At 48.4% G+C, this 20104-nt stretch overlaps 1 protein-coding gene across 1 annotated transcript in view; it reads right to left on the minus strand.

The window, feature by feature from the left end:
• Positions 1-20104, minus strand: part of WASF2 (WASP family member 2) — a 66765-nt gene that overhangs the window by 23632 nt on the left and 23029 nt on the right. The window contains exon 2 of the mRNA XM_033954147.1: positions 2313-2485. Within this exon, the coding sequence (XP_033810038.1) occupies positions 2313-2442 (130 nt within the window). The 5' untranslated portion in view covers positions 2443-2485. The remainder of the gene's footprint in view (positions 1-2312; positions 2486-20104) is intronic.

Genomic DNA, 20104 nt, shown 5'->3' on the forward strand with positions numbered 1-20104 from the left:
TAGTCCAACAAGTTAACGTTCAATACTACAACCTTTGTACGGGCAGCAGCCCAGTACATCGCACCATCATCGATTCTTCCTTTGTGTGATACAAATTCAGTGAAAAAAGTGCAATAACACTCAAAATAATAATCACAAATATATATATATTCACAATGCTGCATACCACAATTTGTGAGACAAAAAGTACTGCACAGCCCTGAAAACAATAAAGAAAAAACAGGACTACTTGTCTCAGTAGGGAGTCCAGAATCCAGGATAGCGGCCCTCAAGGAGGGACTTTGAGACCCCTGTTCTATAATAACTCGGGGTTTTTCTAACTCCGAGCACAACAGGAATTTATTCTCACATATGGGTAACGTCAGTGGTGTAGCGAGGATGAGCGGTGCACCTCCCCCACCAGCTTCTCCACCCTCCACCCCCTTCTGCGCGTTTCCTCGCACCTCTTTAAAGTTCCCGACGCGTGCAACAACCCCAGTCTGCTTTTCCTCTGATGTCACTAGGTGGAGGTCCGGGAAGTGACATCAGAGGAAGAGCCGACGTTGGCACGAGCAGCAGGTTGGTATGGGGGAAAGGAAGGGCGTGCGCACACAGTACTGTAGGGGGGGGCGGGGAATGAGGACAGGTGCCAATGCCCCACCAAAACAGCGCCTGGGGCGGGGTGCCCCCTCTGTCCCCCCTTACTATGTCAATGGTGACATCATCCACCCGCGCTACACAGCTAGAACTAATGTCAGCTCAATGCTGGCGTTCGCATCTAACTCACGCTTTTAACGCATGCTGTTCCGCGCGTTAATGCCCTAACGCAGCTTAGTAAAAAGAGCCCTAAGACTTAAAAAAAAATAAAAAATCTAAACTTTCTGAAGTAATTGCTGCTTTTTATGGGGACAGGTAACTTTTAGGGGGGGACGGGCAGGGATTTCTGTCCCCGTGCAACTCTCTACTGCATATGCCTTTCAGTGCTAAAGAAATGATAGTAACTGATCCTACTGTTTTCTCCAATGTGCTGATTAACATGTGCCAAAATAAAGCTTGATCTGAAATTTAAAAAAAAAAACAACAACAAAGTACACACAGCAAGAGATAACACTGGTCTCTGCGAAATCTCAGCTGGTCTCTTGCAAAAGCAGCTATAGTCAGCAAGGTATTGCAAAGAAGTTGGTTTTAACAGGTCATGCTGACCATGGGATCAATGTCACAACTGAGGCTGAGCCAAGTCACATTCAATGAAGGGAAGAAATCTGGACTCTTCTGAAGACTGCTATGAAGTGCTCAGGAGCACGGATAAAAGATTCTACAAAAATCATGACCAATGGTGACATGTTTTAAAGCTATGATTACTGTTGGCCTGAAAGCTAGCTTTGTGGATGCTAGTGGGTGCTGAGAAACCCTCCCCTTCCCCCCCAATATTGAGAAAGCTAGAGTGGGGTAATTTGTACTGTGTTTGGCACTGCAAATTAATTTTGAAACTATGGAATGTTATATATTTTGGAAATGCTGCACAGTTATCACCTCAGAATTACACTTCCCCCTCCGTATTCGCAGGGGTTAGGGGCAGAGCCGGCCCACGAATAATATTCGGGATGATTGTGCTCCTAACCCCAGACTATTATAAGCCCTGAAAGCCCCCCCCCTTAAGCCTTACCTGGGGGTCTAGCGGGTTTTCAGGCAGGAGCGATCTTCCCACGCTCCTGCCCCGTGCAGATCGCTCACAGGAAATGGCTGCCTTGAGCTCCCGTAGTCTCTCGAGCCATTTCCTGTGAGCGATCTGCACAGGGCAAGAGCGTGGGAAGATCACTCCTGCCCCGAAAACCCGCTAGACCACCAGGTAAGGCTTAAGGGGGGGGCTTACAGGGCTTAAAATAGCCTGAAAAATGAAAATGAATTTTTTGGTTTAAAACCGCGAATAAGCAAATCCGTAGATGCGGAATTCACGAATACGGAGGGGGGGGAAGTGTAAAAGGTTCTATGTACTTACGGTTCTGCCTGCTTTACCTTCAATTTCATCAATTACAAGACTAAATTTTGTTTTTTAAAATAGTCCCTGTATGTATCAACTCCTATTTAGTCTCTCATTTTAACACACTTTGTATATTAAATGACACCTGGTGAGCTAGACTTTGCAAAAGCTGCAAAGATGCCATGGTTAACGGGAAAAGAAAAGCAAGCAAGAGTTTTATTTGCACTGGACTAGGAAAAGCAGATGGGGGAGTCCGAGCAGCACCAGCAGAGACCTGAGCTAAATAAAGATGAAACAGCACCAGAGCGGCTCCGCAGGGGAAAGCAGAGCAGAGCCTCTCGGCGGCACTCACTCAAGCTTGCCAGCTGTCGGATGACATTTGCCAGGGTGATGTTGGTCATACATTCCAGCTCGCTTCGAACACTGGGCAATGTCTGACGGCACAGGTGCCTTGGCTCGATGCTCCTCGTTACTAACGGCATGGTGCCCCAGCTTCAGGCAATGTTCTGGAAAGATCAAAACAACCTAAGGAACAAATGAGAGAAACTTCATGCACTTGGTTGGCTCGTCTCATGCTGAAATTTGTGCCTTTTTGAGCTTACCCACAATTACAAAACTGAACGCTGCAAAGATCAAGCTGCTGACCTGAGACCTAGTTTATCTAGCAGGCAGCAGCTGAGTGCATCTGCCAAAGTATGGACTGGCTGTGTTTATGGAAAACCAACAGAATGAGGTGTCTGCTCCAGCACAACAAACCAGCAACCTGCAGCCCCCCCCCCCCCCCACACACACGGTTCATAGACAACGGCGCGAAAGACAAAAGCACGTGCCGACAATTGAGCGCAGCGCGCGCCACCGCACCGCTCTAAATTACAGTTTTTAGGTTTTTAGGTTTTAGTTAAGTCGGGTTTTCAGGATTTCCCCAATGAATATGCATTGAAAGCAGTGCATGTACATAGATCACTGTTTTTAGGGAAAAAGCTCAGTTTACAGTAAAATGAGGAGGGTTACAACCCCCCAAACCCCCCAGTTTACTTAATAGACATCGCGCTGTCATTATGGGGGGTTTGGGGGGTTGTAACCCTCCTCATTTTACTGTAAACTGAGCTTTTTCCCTAAAAACAGTGATCTATGTACATGCACTGCTTTCAATGCATATTCATTGGGGAAATCCTGAAAACCCGACTGGATTGCGGCCCTCAAGGAGGGACTTTGAGACCCCTGGCTAGGGAATGTGGCACATACCAAGGAAGTTAAGTCACATCATAATAAAGTTGAAGGATAAATCATAAAAACCAGGACATGTTGAGGTTATCTACCTTTGCATGAAAGTTTCAATTTTCTAGTACCTTTGGAATTTTCTCTAAGTCTTTATTTTTCCATTTTTTGTGTCTATACCAGGGATGTCAAAGTCCCCCCTCGAGGGTCGCAATCCAGTCGGGTTTTCAGGATTTCCCCAATGAATATGCATTGAAAGCAGTGCATGCACATAGATCTCATGCATAGTCATTGGGGAAATCATGAAAACCCGACTGGATTGCGGCCCTCGAGGAGGGACTTTGAGACCCCTGGCTAGGGAATGTGGCACATACCAAGGAAGTTAAATCACATCATAACAAAGTTGAAGGATAAATCATAAAAACCAGGACATGTTGAGGTTATCTACCTTTGCATGAAAGTTTCAATTTTCTAGTACCTTTGGAATTTTCTCTAAGTCTTTATTTTTCCATTTTTTGTGTCTATACCAGGGATGTCAAAGTCCCTCCTCGAGGGCCGCAATCCAGTCAGGTTTTCAGGATTTCCCCAATGAATATGTAAGAGATCTATTAGCATACAATGAAAGCAGTGCATGCAAATAGATCTCATGCATATTCATTGGGGAAATCCTGAAAATCCGACTGGATTGCGGCCCTCGAGGAGGGACTTTGACATCCCATTATTTTAAACATTCCTACAAATGGGTCTTGATGGTTCTGATGGCAGAGAAGAGGTGGCAGGAGTTAAGTGCTACCTGCCAGGTTTTCCTGCTGACACAATGCACAGGATGTAGGTAAACTAGACATTTCACTGGGTAGTAGCTATAGGCCGAACCTACCTCCACTCTCTTCTGGCAGCATCTGACTTGCCAATGTGAAACATTTTTAAGGAGCCATTGAATTAGCATATCTGAGCAGACCCCTCCTAATCATTTGGGCCCTAGGCATAGGCCTGGTTTGCCTATGCCTTAATCCTGCCCTGCTTAAACATTTCTACGAACCCACGAGTCTTCTCAATGTATCCTAGACCAAAATTCATAACTCAAATCATGAAACTTACAATATACACTGGATTTCAAGTCAATTTCAAATGAGGTCTTACCCAGAAAAAAAGAAAGATAATTGAGAGACATCATGATAAAATTTTTAAATGATGAGTGGAAGAATAGTTAAATAGGAAATAGTTTAACCTTTCAGATACCAGAAAATCAAGATGGCACTTCTTTACACTAATGACCAGCAGACTGAATGCAAACATATTGTAATAAGTTATTTCCACACAATGCATAATTAAGCTGTGGAATCTGTTGGTGGAGAATGCAGTCAAGAGAGGCTTGAATAAGTTTCTGGGAAAAAAAAGTCAAACAAATCAGCAGCCCGGTAGATTTAGGAAAGCCATTAATTATTCTTGGAAATGAGCTATGAGAAAAAAAACCCCCAACCCAAAAAGCATATGCAGTAGCAGTCCAATAGAGCGGCAGAAATTGATCGTTGAAAGCCCTTGGGGGGATAGAAAATTATCTCCCTTACCCAAGTGTAACTTGCTTTGGGGTACAAGTAAAAACAAGGCTTAAACCAAACAAAAATCTACCGCCTCACCCCTTCCCCTCTGGGATCTACCAGGTACATACAATGTGACAGACTACTGTCAACTTGGCATGACTTTTCTTAAGTTCTGATAGCTCACGTCAGTCAAAATCTTTCATCAGTTAAGTGATCCAAATCTACTATCCCCCCTTCCTCCACCACACAATGGGGGAAAATACCTCAACTCAGGCCCTAAGCTTGAGAAAGCTCCCTGCAATTGATGCAGCGAAGTAGGAAAAATAATGGTGAACCACGAGAGGGAGTATGATGATACCATGTCCTACAAGAAACAGGCCCTAAGAAAACACATGGGGAATAGCCTAGTGGAAGAGTTGCGGGATTGAAACCTAGTGCTGCTCCTTGTGACCCTGGGCAAGTCACTTAAATCCTTCATTGTCCCAGGAACAAAATAAGTACCTGTATATATGTAAACCGCTTTGAATGTATAACCACAGAACATAAGAACATATGAATTACTGCTCCTGGGTCAGTCCATGGTGCCCAGCAGTCCGCTCATGTGGTGGCCCCCAGGTCAAAGACCAGTGCTCCCCTATAACAGACTCCAGTTTTCCCCTATAACAGCCTCCGGAAGAGCGTTCCAGCTTTCTACCACTCTCTGGGTGAAGAAGAACTTCCTTACGTTTGTACGGAATCTATCCCCTTTCAACTTTAGAGAGTGCCCTCTCGTTCTCCCTACCTTGGAGGTGGTATACAAGTCCCATGCCCTTTCCCTTATAAAACAGACAGTTAGCAATGACTTTCAAATGTGTTCTCCCCACCTATCCACACACACATCCAGAAGTGTTAGGAAAACATGGTGCTATCTAGCACCTCCTGACAGCTACACTATAACAAGAACAGGGTACACACAAAACTGAGGTCTTTAGGAAGGCTCTTCTAGTTCCCTGAAGGTTTCCAAAAACATACTTGGGAGTCTCAGGATAATTATAAATACTTAAGAATTTCCTTGGAATAACCAACATTTTCCTGCCTGGTTTTCCAAAGGATGATCAGGAAGGAAAACAAGAGGCATCCACAGTCCTTCTACCTACCAGCCTGTCCCCCTTCATCCCCTTGACTGCTTGGATAGTGTACATAAAGATCAGATACCCTGGCACCTTAAAATCCTCTCTGAATGTCCACATACTATGCAAACTGTTCTTAGATTTTGGCCATAGTGGGCTCAAAGTATGTACCACAGAAAGGTAGTATATTAAATCCATTACCCCTCCCTCCTGGGCTTTGGTCTGTCCCAGTATAGCAATTCTTATGTTCTTACGGTCTTTTGATTCCACGGAGTGGAGTGGAAAGGGTAGATGTGAATCGCCTACTCGCTCTTTCCAAAAATACTAGGGCTAGGGGGCACACAATGAAGCTACTAGGTAGTAGATTTAATATTTCTTCACACAACGTGTAATTAAACTCTGGAATTTGTTGACAGAAAAAGTGGTGAAATCAGTTAGCTTAGCGGGGTTTTAAAAAGGCTTGGGTAATTTCCTAAAAGAGAAGTCCATAGACCATTATTGAGATGGCTTGGGGAAATCTACTGCTTATTCCTAGGATAAGCAGCATAAAATCTGTTTTATTACTTGGGATCTAGCTAGGTACTTGGGATATTTGTTGGCCACCTTTGGAAACAGGATACTAGGCTTGATGTACCTTCGGTCTGTCCCAGTATGGCAATCCCTTTTCCACCCCATACCTATTGTTGCAAATATTACAGCAGCAAAGGAGTAATACAAGCATACACGAGTTCAACAGATTTACAATGCCAAATCTAAGCACAGCAGAATCTATCTCCCACCACCACAAATGGCAATACGTCAAAAGCAGCTTATATTCTATATGGCAACAAACATTAAGAGGCAAATTCTATAAACAGTGTCCTACTGCTGTCTAACCAGCTAATTGGGATGCATGTTTAAAAAAAAAAAAAACCCCAAAAAAAACACACACCCAGAGGCAGGCAGCCTACATTGTAGGCATTTTCGCAAGCCTAGGGAGATATGCAAGGCCGCCTAAGCTCGCCCAAGGCTAGGCGTGGTTTTGTCCGGAAGTGGCCTTAGGCGTCTCCCTAGGGCCGTAATAGGTGCCTGAAATGTAGGCTAGCAAAATGCTGGTCTACATTTCAAATAGAAGCAACTGCTAAGCAGATTGAAGCAAAGAAATCTCTCTGCCGCGATCAGTTTAACAGCTGCGGCAGGGAATCTTTCCTCCCTGCAAAGTTGGCCGACAGGAAGGATGCCCACTCCCTCCTGCCGGAACCCCCCGAAGCCCCCCCCTCCCGAATGTCCATGACAGGAGGAGTGCTTAATTCCTCCTGCCGCCACACAGACAGAAGGGATGCCCACTCCCTCCTGTCTCTGGCCCCATCATTCCCCCCCCAACAAGATCCCTCCTGCCTGCCCCCAAACACCCCCAAGATCCCCCCTTACAGCCCCGCCTCCCCGAACGCCCTCTGTACCTTTCTCTGATGGCCGGCAAAAGGGATACCCATTCCTCCTGCCGGCAGGCCCACCTCCACAGAATGGTGAGCCTTCCCCTTCCCAGTGCATCCTGGGTTGCAGTAGGGAGGGTCCTAAGGCCCTGATTCCTAAGACCCCTCCCATAGGAATTTAATGAGGAATTCAACTTCCTTCCTGCTAAAGCTGCCACTCAACGCAACAAGAAGTCAGCTATTTGCTATTAAGCTATTAGCTTGGCAGTCTTCTACTCTAATGTCACTCTGTCAGAAATCACTTTTTCTGCTATCTGAATGAGTGCCTGATAGTGAAGACTCAGGCTTAGCTTAATATTTGCAGGTTAGAAACCACAAATTTCTCCATGCAGTCTGTCTAAAGGTTTATGCTTAATATATACAATTATACAATGAAGATCCTTTTTCAAATATCACATATCAAGTTTGTAAGTTGCAGTATAAGGAAAAAGCCCCTGACTGGGTGAGGTGATAAAGCTTTAAAAACCCACAACCTCATCCACCCAGCTTGAAACATAAAATACTAAAAGGGACATCTATAATAATAAAACGCTAAGTGCGCATGCGCACTCGCGCCGCGTGTTCCCTGAGATCTGATCTGTCGGGATGTGGCCGGCGAGAGTGCGCATGTGCACTTACTTCGTAGGACTCCAGGACGCGCGGAGTGGCGGCTGCCCGGAGGAGGGTTGTCGGCAGAGGGCAGACGCCGAAAAGGGCTAAGAAGCCGGTGGGAGCACAGAAAGCATGTAAGGCATCAGGCCCCTCTACTCTCCACCTCGCGCCGCTCTCCCTCAGCCTGGATATAGACAAAGTTTATTTCTTAGATCAAAGCCGCCGCCGTGGCTCCTCTCTCAATCCCTGCCTGCATCGGAAGCCTTCTCCGACGCAGGTGCGGCTTGAGAGAGGAGCCGCACCAGCGGCTTTGAAATAAAAAATAAACTTTGTCCTTCAGCAAAAAACTTCCGTTGAGAGAGATGCAAGTCTTGAAAGCCTGGAGGGTGTTTTCCCCTACAACAGACTCCGAAAGAGCGTTCCAGCTCTCCACCACTCTCTGGCTGAAGAAGAACTTCCTTACGTTTGAACCAGTGGTCTCAAACTCGAGGCCCGGGGTCCACAGGCGGCCCGCCAGGTACTATTTTGAGACCCTCAGTATGCTTATCATAATCACAAATGTAAAATAAAATAGTTTCTTGATCATATGTCTCTTTAGCTATAAATGACAATATTATTATTGGAGACTTGGCCAAAAGGAAAGATTTATAAACTATGAAGAGTTTTACCTCATGCAAAATTGTCATTTCTTTAATAAGACATGAACTATTTTTTTCTGCGGCCCTCCAAGCACCTACAAATCCAAAATGTGGCCCTGCAAAGGTTTTGAGTTTGATACCACACTTTGAACGGAATCTATCCCCTTTCAACTTTAGAGAGTGCCCTCTCATTCTCCCTACCTTGGAGAGTGTGAACAGTCTGTCTTTATCTATTTGAGCAGAGTAGCGATGGGCAGCCAAAAAACATTTTTTTCTGGCTATTTTTTCCGTTCTAGATTGAATGTCGTCATCGTCGTCATCGTCATCGTCAAGCGTGCACAATGTGAAAGAGGATATTTTCCTTAAAGGGTGCATACACTCTTGACAGCGTACACTATTATCAGCAAACAACATTTCTTCACAAACAATCCAACCCTAGCAGAAAGGCTGGGTCCAATTCCACATACGCTTCAGTTATGACCACTGAATGGACCTGTTCTTGCGATTCCTTATCCTACCTGGTTTCAAAAACATCTATAATGAATACGCATGAGAGGAACTGAACGCACTGCAGATCAGTAAATGCAATTTTGTTTTACTTACTGTGGCTATTCTGAAAGCCTGACTGACCATAGGGGTCCACCAGGACAGGTTGAGAAGTCTATTTAATAATAATAATAATAATAACTTTATTTTTATATACCGCCAGCTATCTTGCGACTTCTAGGCGGTTTACAGTAAAAGAGATTGTAATACTTCTATACCCAACTGCTTTTTTGGTCTTCTAAACATTTTTTTATTCAAGGAAGAACAGTCTAAGTGCTCACCACTTGTACAGTAATTTGCACACTGGGTAGGGAGATAATTTGTAAGGAAACCAGAATGAAAACCAGCAAAGCTGGGTTAAAAACCTGCTGGTGGTCCTTGTGGTCTTGGGGAAATCTCTTAAATCTCCACTGCCTCAGATTCAAACTAGAGAGGGTAAGCACTATTTTAAGTTCTTGTAAACCGTGTCGAGCTCCATTCTCATGGAGATGATGCGGTATATAAACTTAAGGTTTAGATTAGATTAGATTAGTGGTTCCCAACCCTGTCCTGGAGGACCACCAGGCCAATCGGGTTTTCAGGCTAGCCCTCATGAATATGCATGAGAGAGATTTGCATATAATGAAAGTGAAAGGCATGCAAATCTGCTCCATGCATATTCATGAGGGCAATCCTGAAAACCCAATTGGCTTGGTGGTCCTCCAGGACAGGGTTGGGACCCACTGCTCTCGAGACAGTCACAGGTCAATACTTCATGTGCCTGACCGTAATTCTCCCTGAGCTACTGCTAAATTCAAAATCTTAAATAATTCTTTCCTCATATTTTCCATATCCATAGTATACTATAGTAAATGACAGCAGATAAAGCACAGTTACTTACCGTAACAGGTGTTATCCAGGGACAGCAGGCATATATTCTCACATGTGGGTGACGTCATCTACGGAGCCCCAGCGCGGACAGCTTTTCAAGCAAACTTGCTAGAAGTTTCAAGTTTGCACACTGCACCACGCATGTGTCTGCTTCCTCGCCCACTAGAGGGCGCGTTCCACCTCGTGGTCCTCAGTTCCATCACTAGCAAAGAAGCCATCCCCGGGGAGGCGGGTGGGTTGTGAGAATATATGCCTGCTGTCCCTGGATAACACCTGTTACGGTAAGTAACTGTGCTTTATCCCAGGACAAGCAGGCATGATATTCTCACATGTGGGTGACCTCCAAGCCAACCAAAAAAGGGTAGGTGGGAGGATGGCAAGTTATGAAAACAGATTACGTAACACCGACTGGCCAAACCGGCCATCGCTTCTGGACAAAGTGTCCAGGCAATAGTGGGAGGTGAACGTATGAACCGAAGACCAAGTGGCAGCTTTACAAATGTCCTCCATGGGAGTAGATCGAAGGAAAGCAACCGAAGCTGCCATCGCTCGGACCTTATGCCCCGTGACACGCCCCGAGAGCGGGAGACCAGCCTGAGCGTAGCAAAAAGAAATGCAAGCAGCCAACCAGTTGGACAAGGTGCGCTTGGAAACCGGATGTCCTAGACGATTAGGATCAAAGGACAAAAACAATTGAGGAACCTTCCGATGAGACTTGGTACGTTGGAGATAAAATGCCAACGCCCTCTTACAGTCAAGAGAATGGAGCGCCGTCTCGCCAGGATGGGAGTGGGGCTTAGGAAAAAACACAGGAAGGACAACGGACTGATTCAAGTGGAAATCCGATACAATCTTTGGCAAAAATTTCGGATGTGTGCGCAAAACCACCTTGTCATGATGGAACACCGTGAAAGGTGGATCCGCAACCAAAGCTTGCAACTCACTAACTCTTCGAGCCGATGTGAGAGCAATCAGAAAAACCACCTTCCAAGTAAGGAATTTGAGAAGGGATACGTCCATAGGCTCAAAAGGAGGTTTCATCAGTTGAGCCAGGACAACATTCAAATCCCAAACAACAGGAGGAGGCTTCAGAGGGGGACAAACATTGATTAGCCCCTTCATGAACCGTTGCACCATAGGGTGAAGCGAAAGAGCACGACCATCTAAGTGCCGGTGAAAAGCTGAAATGGCACTGAGATGTACTCGGACAGATGTCGTCTTCAGGCCTGATTTAGACAAATGTAACAAGTAGTCTAAAACCGAAGCCACTGGGACAGAATCAGGATTCAGATGACGCGAGGAACACCAAGATGAAAATCTGGTCCACTTCTGTGAATAACAAAGCCTGGTCGAGACCTTGCGTGAGGCTTCCAAAACCTCCCTCACTGACTGGGAAACCTGGATGGAAGTGAAGGGGAAAGGAACCAAGCAGTCAGGTGCAAAGACTGAAGATTGGGATGCAACAGCGAACCCCGACTCTGCGATAGTAGAGAGGGAAACACAGGCAGCAGCAGAGGTTCCCTGACTCTTAGTTGAAGAAGCAGGGAGAACCAATGCTGACGAGGCCACCGAGGCGCAATGAGAATCATCGTGGCCGTGGATGACTTGAGACGTACCAACGTTCTCATGATCAAGGGAAAAGGAGGAAACGCATACAGGAACCTCCCCTCCCAGTCCAGAAGGAAGGCATCCGCCTCCAGACGGTCCGGGGAGTACATCCTCGAACAATATAGGGGCAGTTTGCGAGTCTCCGAGGAAGCAAACAGGTCCACTTGCGGAGTCCCCCAGCGGTCGAAGACCTCGCGCAGGACTCTGGAGTGGAGAGACCACTCGTGCGGCTGAAGGAGCCGACTGAGCTTGTCTGCCAAGCAGTTTTGGTCTCCCTGAATATAGACCGCCTGTAGGAAGATGTTTCGGGAGATTGCCCACTCCCAAAGGCGAAGCGCCTCCCTGCAGAGGGGCCAAGAGCCCGTCCCACCTTGCTTGTTGACATAGTACATCGCTACCTGGTTGTCCGTGCGAACTAGGACTACCTGATCGCGAAGAAGGTGGTCGAACGCACGAACCGCCATGTAAATGGCTCGAAGTTCCAGCACATTGATGTGACATCGACGGTCCTCCGACGACCACAGACCCTGGGTCCGCAGCCCGTCTAGATGGGCCCCCCACGCATACTCCGAAGAGTCCGTGGTCAGGACCCTGCGAAAGGGAGGGGCCAGGAACAGCAACCCCCCGGAAAAATTGGAACAGTCGGTCCACCAACGGAGCGACCGTTTCAAAGAAGGAGTGACCGTAATGAGACGGGACACCGGATCGCAATCCTGACGCCACTGGGAGGCCAGGGTCCACTGAGAGATTCTCAGGTGCAGTCTGGCAAATGGGGTGACGTGGACCGTCGATGCCATGTGGCCCAGAAGCATCATCATGCGCTGGGCCGATACCACCTGCAGCTGCGAGACCCACCGCCCCAGCCGAACCAAGGCCGCCAAGCGAGGCTGCGGGAGGTAGGCACGTCGGCGCACAGTGTCCAGCACTGCGCCTATAAATTGAAGGGACTGGGCCGGCTGCAACTGCGACTTGGGGAAATTCACCTCGAACCCCAGTTGTTGAAGGAAGGCGATAGACTGTCGGGTCGCTGAGATAACCCCCTCCCTGGACGTGCTTTTGATCAGCCAATCGTCCAGGTAGGGGAAAACCTGAAGGCCCCGATTTCTCAGGGCCGCCGCGACCACGACCATGCACTTCGTGAAGACCCGAGGGGATGAAGCTAGGCCAAAAGGCAGGACCCTGTACTGAAGGTGCAAGTCCCCCACCTGGAACCTCAAGAACTTCCGGAAGGCAGGATGCACCGGAACATGAGTATATGCCTCCTTCAGATCGAGGGAGCACATCCAGTCCCCTTCCTCCAAGAGAGGGTATAGAACCGGGAGAGACAGCATTCGAAACTTCTCCCGGACCAGGAATTTGTTGAGCTTCCTGAGGTCCAGTATAAGGCGCAGGTCCCCGGTCTTTTTCGGGACCAGAAAGTAGCGGGAGTAAAACCCGGTCCCCCGTTGATCTGCGGGAACCGGTTCGACCGCCCGAAGCTTCAACAGGGCCCGGGCCTCGGCCAGCAAGATGGGAAGCTGGCTCCGATTGAAAGTGGAAGGTCCCGGAGGCATATCCGGTGGCACAGACAAGAAATTGAGAGAGTAGCCCTCGGAGACGGTCCGGAGCACCCAGGCGTCTGATGTAATTTCGGTCCAGGCTGGGTAAAAGGACCGAAGACGCCCCCCTATAGGCAGGGATTTCTGAGCGGTCGCGGAGGGGAGCCTGCCCCATCCGCTCAGCCCGTCAAAAAGAAGGCGCGGGCTTGGAAGGGCCCTGCGCCGGGGCTTGCGTTTGTCCCCCTCTGCCCCTCTGAGCCTGGCGTCTAGGTGGCGGTCTGGAAAAGGCGGGAGTAGATTTTTGGGGGTACCGCCTTGGGGGAGGGCGGAAGGGTTTCTGCGGCGGGGGTCTAGGCTTGGGCCGGACCAAGGAGGCCAACGAGCGCTCCTGCTCCGACAACCTCTTGGTCGCCGCCTCTAATGACTCGTCAAACAGTTCGGACCCCACACAAGGCAAATCTGCCAGGCGATCCTGCAGGTTTGGGTCCATGTCGAGGGTGCGAAGCCAGGCCAGACGGCGCATGGCCACCGCGAAGGCCGACACCCTCGAAACCAGCTCAAAAGCGTCGTACAAGGCGTGAAACAGGTACAACCGCAGTTGAGACAGGTTGGACATGAATGTATCAAAACCTGCCTTCTGGGAGTCCGGTAGGGAGTCACGAAACTGAGGGAGGTCCTTCACCATACCTCGAAGATAGGAGGAAAAAGTGAAGGCATAATTTAGCACCCTGGTGGCCATCAGGGAATTGGAATAAAGGCGACGGCCAAACTTGTCCAGGGTTCGGCCCTCCCTACCAGGTGGCACCGCCGCAGAAACCCGGGAAGGCTGAGACTTCTTAAGGGCAGATTCCACCAGCAAAGACTGGTGGGAGAGCTGCGCCCTGTCGAACCCCTTAGCCGGCACCGTCCTGTATTTGCCCTCCATCTTGGACGGGACTGACGTGACCGTAAGAGGGTTTGACAAATTTTTTAACCAAGTCTGCAGGAGGACCTTATTGTATGGGAGCCGAGGAGCCTCCCTAGGTGGAGTTGGAAGGTCCTGCTCCTCAAGGAACTCCTTAGAATATTGGGATCCGACCGAGAGGTCCAGCCCGAGGGCCTTGGCCATGTCCTGCACAAAAACCGAAAATGAGGACGGTTTAGCAGGCGGGGAAGGAGATCTCGACTTTTTCGCCGAGGAAACCGGAGAGGCCTCGTGCGAATAATACAAGGGATCTCTCCCTGACCCCGAGCCCCACGATGTCCTCTCCACAGGCCTCGAGGGGGTAGGAGAGTGAGTCCGCCTCGACGAGGCCCGGGGCGAGGACCCCGGGGTCCGGGGGACGAGAGCCCCCTCCCGCTTCCTCGGCGAGGAAGAACGGGACACCCGACGCGCCGGGGAGCGGAGAAGCTTCGGATTGTCAATGCGCAACTCCGACACCCGCAACGCCTCGCCCCCGATCGGGGAAGACCGACCGCGCCCTCGAGGCGAACCCCGTGAGCGCTTCGGCTTCCTCGGCCGGCGCCTCGACCGAGTCCGAGGCGAGGGCGAAGACCCCCGGGAGGACCTCGAGGACGACGAGGAGGAAATGCGGCGGACCCGACGCACCTTGTCCCGGGGCCGCACGCTACGCTCCGGCTGATCCCCCGCGGTCGATGGTAAGACCGAAACCGAGGCCGAGGCGGGCGGAGCCTCGACAGCCGAGACCGAAGTCGGAGGAGCCCCGGTCTCCGAGGTCGAGGGAGCCCCGGCACCCGAGGCCGAGGCCACCGAGGCCGAGGCCACCGAGGCAACAGCCGCCGGGGTCGAAGCCTGTTGCATCTGTTCCAGGGCCCCCGACAGCTCCGTTGATATGAGCGCTCTGAGGAGCTCCTGGAAAGCCGGGATCCCGACGAAGGTCGGGAGGTCCGAATCCGGGGCAAGCTCCCTGGAGGGCGACCTCGGTCTCGAGTGTTCCCTCGGGGCTTGCACGGGCGGGGCCCGAGGCGGGGCCGAGGACGACCCACCCGCCTTGGTCGAAGCAGAGGACGGCTTCTTTGCAGACCCTGTAGGGGATGGAAAGGAGGACTTACCCGAGGTAGTCTTCGTTCCCGAGGTCGACTTGGAAGTCGAAGGGCGAGGAGAGGCCGAGGGCCCCGAGGACGTCGAGGCCGAGGTCGAGGCCGGGGCCGAAGCCGAGGCCGACGTCGAGGCCTTCACCACGGGGTCCGCCTTAAACAACTCCGCCATTCTGGCCCTCCTGCGACGGAGAGCCCTGGGCTGAAATGTGGAACAGCGATCGCATGAGGTGGTAGGGTGTTCCGGGCCCAGACAAACGATGCACCACCGGTGGGGGTCTGTAATAGAGAGCAGCCTCTCGCACCGGCTGCACTTTTTGAAACCCGTTACAGGACGGGACATCAACGACGAAACTGGCCGGGAACGATCGACGTCCCGCGGCCACGGCTGCCGGGAGCCCCCGGAGCCCAACGAGAAGACAAAAATATTTTTTTTTTTTTGACAAGAAAAGAACAGAAAAGAACAGAAAATCGAAAAGCACAGCGACCGAAAAAATCAGACGCGGTGTCAGGAAGCAGCGACACAAAAAAGATTAGGAGCTCACAATCCACAGGGCTTACTGGCTCCGCGGAAAAAAATGAACTGAGGACCACGAGGTGGAACGCGCCCTCTAGTGGGCGAGGAAGCAGACACATGCGTGGTGCAGTGTGCAAACTTGAAACTTCTAGCAAGTTTGCTTGAAAAGCTGTCCGCGCTGGGGCTCCGTAGATGACGTCACCCACATGTGAGAATATCATGCCTGCTTGTCCTGGGATAAAGACCTGAACTGTCGCACACATTTTTTCAATTCAGATTAAAATTGTCTCTCTTTGACATTTCTGGAGCATAGACAATATGGGCCTGATTCTGTATAGGACGCCCGGTCTCAACAATCGCACACGGGCGTCCTATACAGAATCACCTAACCACCACGATTGTCTAACCAGCATCCATGTCACAGGCGCCGTTTAGAAAATCGCGCTGGAGGGATGCCCGCTCCCTCCTGCCAGAACCCCCCAAAACAATCCCCAGCTATCGATTTTCTTTGGAAAGGAAAGCGTCAGCCACAGAGCATTTCCACTGTGTAACATCTTCCCTGTTTTACAAAAGTTAGGAGCTACTTCATTCTCTCAAAAGCAGAAGCTGTCCACTCAAAATGTCTTCAGAGTTCTATTTTTGAAAAAAAAAAGAACAAAAGCCCCTTTTATTTTCCGCAAGCCAGAGAATCTTGGAAAAAATGACAAGTGGTTTACAGAATGCAGAAAAATTCCCCTACTCCTCTTGCAGTAAGGAGGACCGCAAACTGGCTCAATGCTGATGGAAGTGTGTCAAAAAATAAAGCAGAACAGATTTCAGCAAGTGACCAAGTGGCAACCAAGACTCCTCGAAGCCGCAGCTGCCTCCTCGCCCCATTTAGTTCAGCAAGCTTGGGCTTTCAGTTTTGCCAGCTGAGAATTTCAGTCATTTTATGACATTCAAGGCCCACCTAGTGGGAAGAGAGGGCAATATGAGGTCATCCGAGTCCAATTCCCAACCCCGTTTTCAGAGTTCCTTATCTGGCTTTCCAATTCCATTGCATCAGTACATATTTTTTTAAAAAAATCCTAACTGAAGTCAATCCAGAAATAGTTTTAATCTACATAGGAGGGAAGGAGTAGCCAATGACTAAAGCAATGGGCTGAGAACCAGGGAAAGCTAGGGTTGAAAAGCAATTGCTGCTCCTTGTGATCTTGGCCAAATCACTTAACTCTCCACGACCTTGTCTTAGAAACAGCAACAAGCCCTATGAGGACAGGAATATACACCTACAGTACCCAAATGTAAATTGCATTGAACTGCAACAGGATTTCAAACTTTTTTTTTTAGCTCCGGCACACTAAACGGAGCAGATGTTTTTTGCGGCACATTATAACTGAAAAGATAAAATTGCAAAACCAACAAAAAAAAAATTTAAATTTGAGAGTTATTTATTTAAAAGTTCTTTAAGCTATGTAGGGGGGTAAGTATAACAATGGTGAAACTAAAGTAGATAGACTAGAATTGCTAATCAATGCGATGGAAGTGCTTGCTACATTACAATGTCAACACAATATGCAATAAAACATTTTAATAGACAGCACAGGGTGATACAGCATACAGAGAAAGAAGACAGAAAATAAGGGAGGGGGTTAATTTGAGTAAAGTTGCATTTGAGGTCAGAATGGTGTTTGAAAATATCTCAGAGTGGGAGTTTGAATAAACACGCCCTCCTATTCCTCTGCCCTTTCCATTATGGGCTTCTTCTAATTATAAACCAGAAAAAAATGCACTGAATTTAGTAAAGACAACTGACAAAGCTTGGCCAAGTCAGAATTGCAGCCACAAACCTTCTTTAGGTCAGAGGCAAAAAGGGCAGCTGCCCTGGGCTCCACAACTTCAGAGAGCCCCATGCTCCGGGTATCTCCCTCCCTTCCCCTCACCTTCACAGGCACTTTTCAAAATCACTTTTCTCTCTCAGAGGGGCTATGATGCAGCAGTCATTCTCGAGTTGCATGTGGCTGCCCCAAAGCTTCTCCCCTTTGACGCAACTTCCTGTTTCCGCCAGGGCAGATTACGTCTGAGGAGAAGCTTAGGGGCAGCCACTTGCAACTTGAGAGAAAAACTTAGTTTTTTTAAAAAGCACTGCGAAGGTGAGGGGAAGGAAGGGAGATAGCCTGATCAAGTTTCAAGTTTTATTAGGATTTTATATACCGTCTATCAAGGTTATCTAAGCAGTTTTTACAATCAGGTACTTAAGCATTTTCCCTATCTGTCCCGGTGGGCTCACAATCTATCTAACATACCCGGGGTTATGGAGGACTGAGTGACTTGCCCAGGGTCACAAGGAGCAGCACGGGGTTTGAACCCACAACTCCAGGGTACTGAGGCTGTAGATCCAACCACTGTGCCACACACTCCTCCTAAGGGGAAGAGGTTGAGTGGCGCTTCAGGTTTATAGTGTGGAGGAGGGGGGGGACAGATGCTGGATGGAAATGAGGAGAGAGGGGGAAGAAGACACTGGATGGAAGTGAGGAGAGAGGGGGGATAAGATGATGGATGGAAGTGAAGAGAGAGGGGGGAGCAGACGCTGGATAGAAGTGAGGAGAGAGGGGGGAGCAGATGCTGGATGGAAGTGAGGAGAGAGGGGGGAGAAGATGCTGGATGGAAGTGAGGAGAGAGTGGGAGCAGACGCTGGATGGAAGTGAGGAGAGAGTGGGAGCAGACACTGGATGGAAGAGGGGAGTAGATGCTGAATGAAGTGGAGATAGGGTGAGCAGAAGCTGGAAGGAAGTGGGGAGGAGAGTGTTGGACTCATGGAAAGAGAGACAGAGAGATGTTGGATGAGGAAGGCAGAAAGGAGAGGAGAATGTCACACTCAGGGGATGGGAGAGAGGGGCAGAGGGTGAAAAGTTGGAATTATGGAGAGAGAGAGAGATGTTGGTTGGGGGAGAGAAGAGGAAGCATGCAAGAGGCAGAGGAAAAGAAATGTTGAACTAGTGGAGGGAAAGGAGGGAGAAATGTTACAATGGAGAGGGGAGAGATGCCAGACTGCGGGAAGGAAGGGAGAGATGCCAGACCATGGGAGAGGAAAGAGATAGATAGAAAGGAAAGTTAATGCCAAAGATGGATGCAGGGCAGAAAGTGAAGGAAAGAAAAACAGTCAATGGATAAGAAGGCCCTGGAAACACAGTTAAGAGCACAGACAGAAGAAGTGCAACCAGAGATTGGTGGAAAAATGATTAGAAAAATAAAATCACCAGATCACAAAGGTAGAGAAAATGATTTTAGTTTCAATTTTGAAATGCGTCAGTTTTGAAAATTTATAACTGCTGTGTATATTGTGTGTTTATGAAAAATGAATGGAGGAAATTGCATTACAATTAGTAATGGGGGGAGGGGAATACTTGGCTTGAAGACAACGTTGAGAAACACTGCCTTAGGATATCCAAATCAAAAATTCCCTCTAACAGCGCTTCAGCTTATAACACAGTCATGAGACTGCCACTGGCAACTTCTCTAAGTTCCAATCCCAACCCTAAAACCAGTTAGTTAATGGCAAGTTTAGCAAAGTATAAGTGTCAGAATTTGAAATATCATCACATGACCAAAGAAGCCATTTTTTTTTATACTAGTGCCATCGACGTGCTCCTTTTAAAACCCACTCAAACCCTTTTAAAACCCACTCAAAGCAGAATGACAACACGAAAAGGACATCTGCTGCCCTTTGAAAAACGAGATCTTACACTGTGTATTATTTTATTACAAAGAGAATAAGTGATTTTTTTTTAAATTAATTTCTACAGCACAACTATCCCTAGATTCACCACACAAGCAGGGAAAAGTGAGAGTCAAGAGAAATACTGGAACAATTTGTGAACCCAGGGAACCAGCACAGCAGAAGTGTCTTAATTAGCAATCAGTGCCACATCAGAAAAGCTCTGAAGCAATAGGGAGTGTAATTATTCAGCAAAGCTGCCATGCAATGGCTCCATCAAGTATTCCGTTCTTCCGGCTGCAGAAATGTTATTTGTTCCAGAAAGCGTCTCGCATGCCCTTCTGCAATCATGACCAAGTGCGCCAGTGGCTGAACAGGTCACAGGATGGGGTACAGCCTGGCTAAATCATCAGGCACCTTGTCAGATGTCAATTACGCTACACTTTCTCCCCCCCAGCCCCCAACTCCTCCCAATGCCTCTTCCCTGTAGGTTTACCACATAAGAACTGTATGCAGCTGCTTAAAAACATACCAGCTCCATTTAGCTAAAAGGCTAGTATGCAAAGTCCAGACATTTATCTGGGGAGGGAGGTAAAGAGAAAGAATCTGGTTTAGTACTGCAGCCTACAAGTGCTTTTAAAACAAAACCAGAAAAAGTGCAACTCTCTCAGGACTAAAGCAAAAATCATTCATAAATGAGAAAACTGCTTATTTGGGAGAAAAAAATGTTGAGGCACGCTTCTGCAGGCTAGACCAGCAAGA

This window comes from Geotrypetes seraphini, chromosome 8 (assembly GCF_902459505.1).
Source record: "Geotrypetes seraphini chromosome 8, aGeoSer1.1, whole genome shotgun sequence".
Taxonomy (NCBI): Eukaryota; Metazoa; Chordata; class Amphibia; order Gymnophiona; family Dermophiidae; genus Geotrypetes; species Geotrypetes seraphini.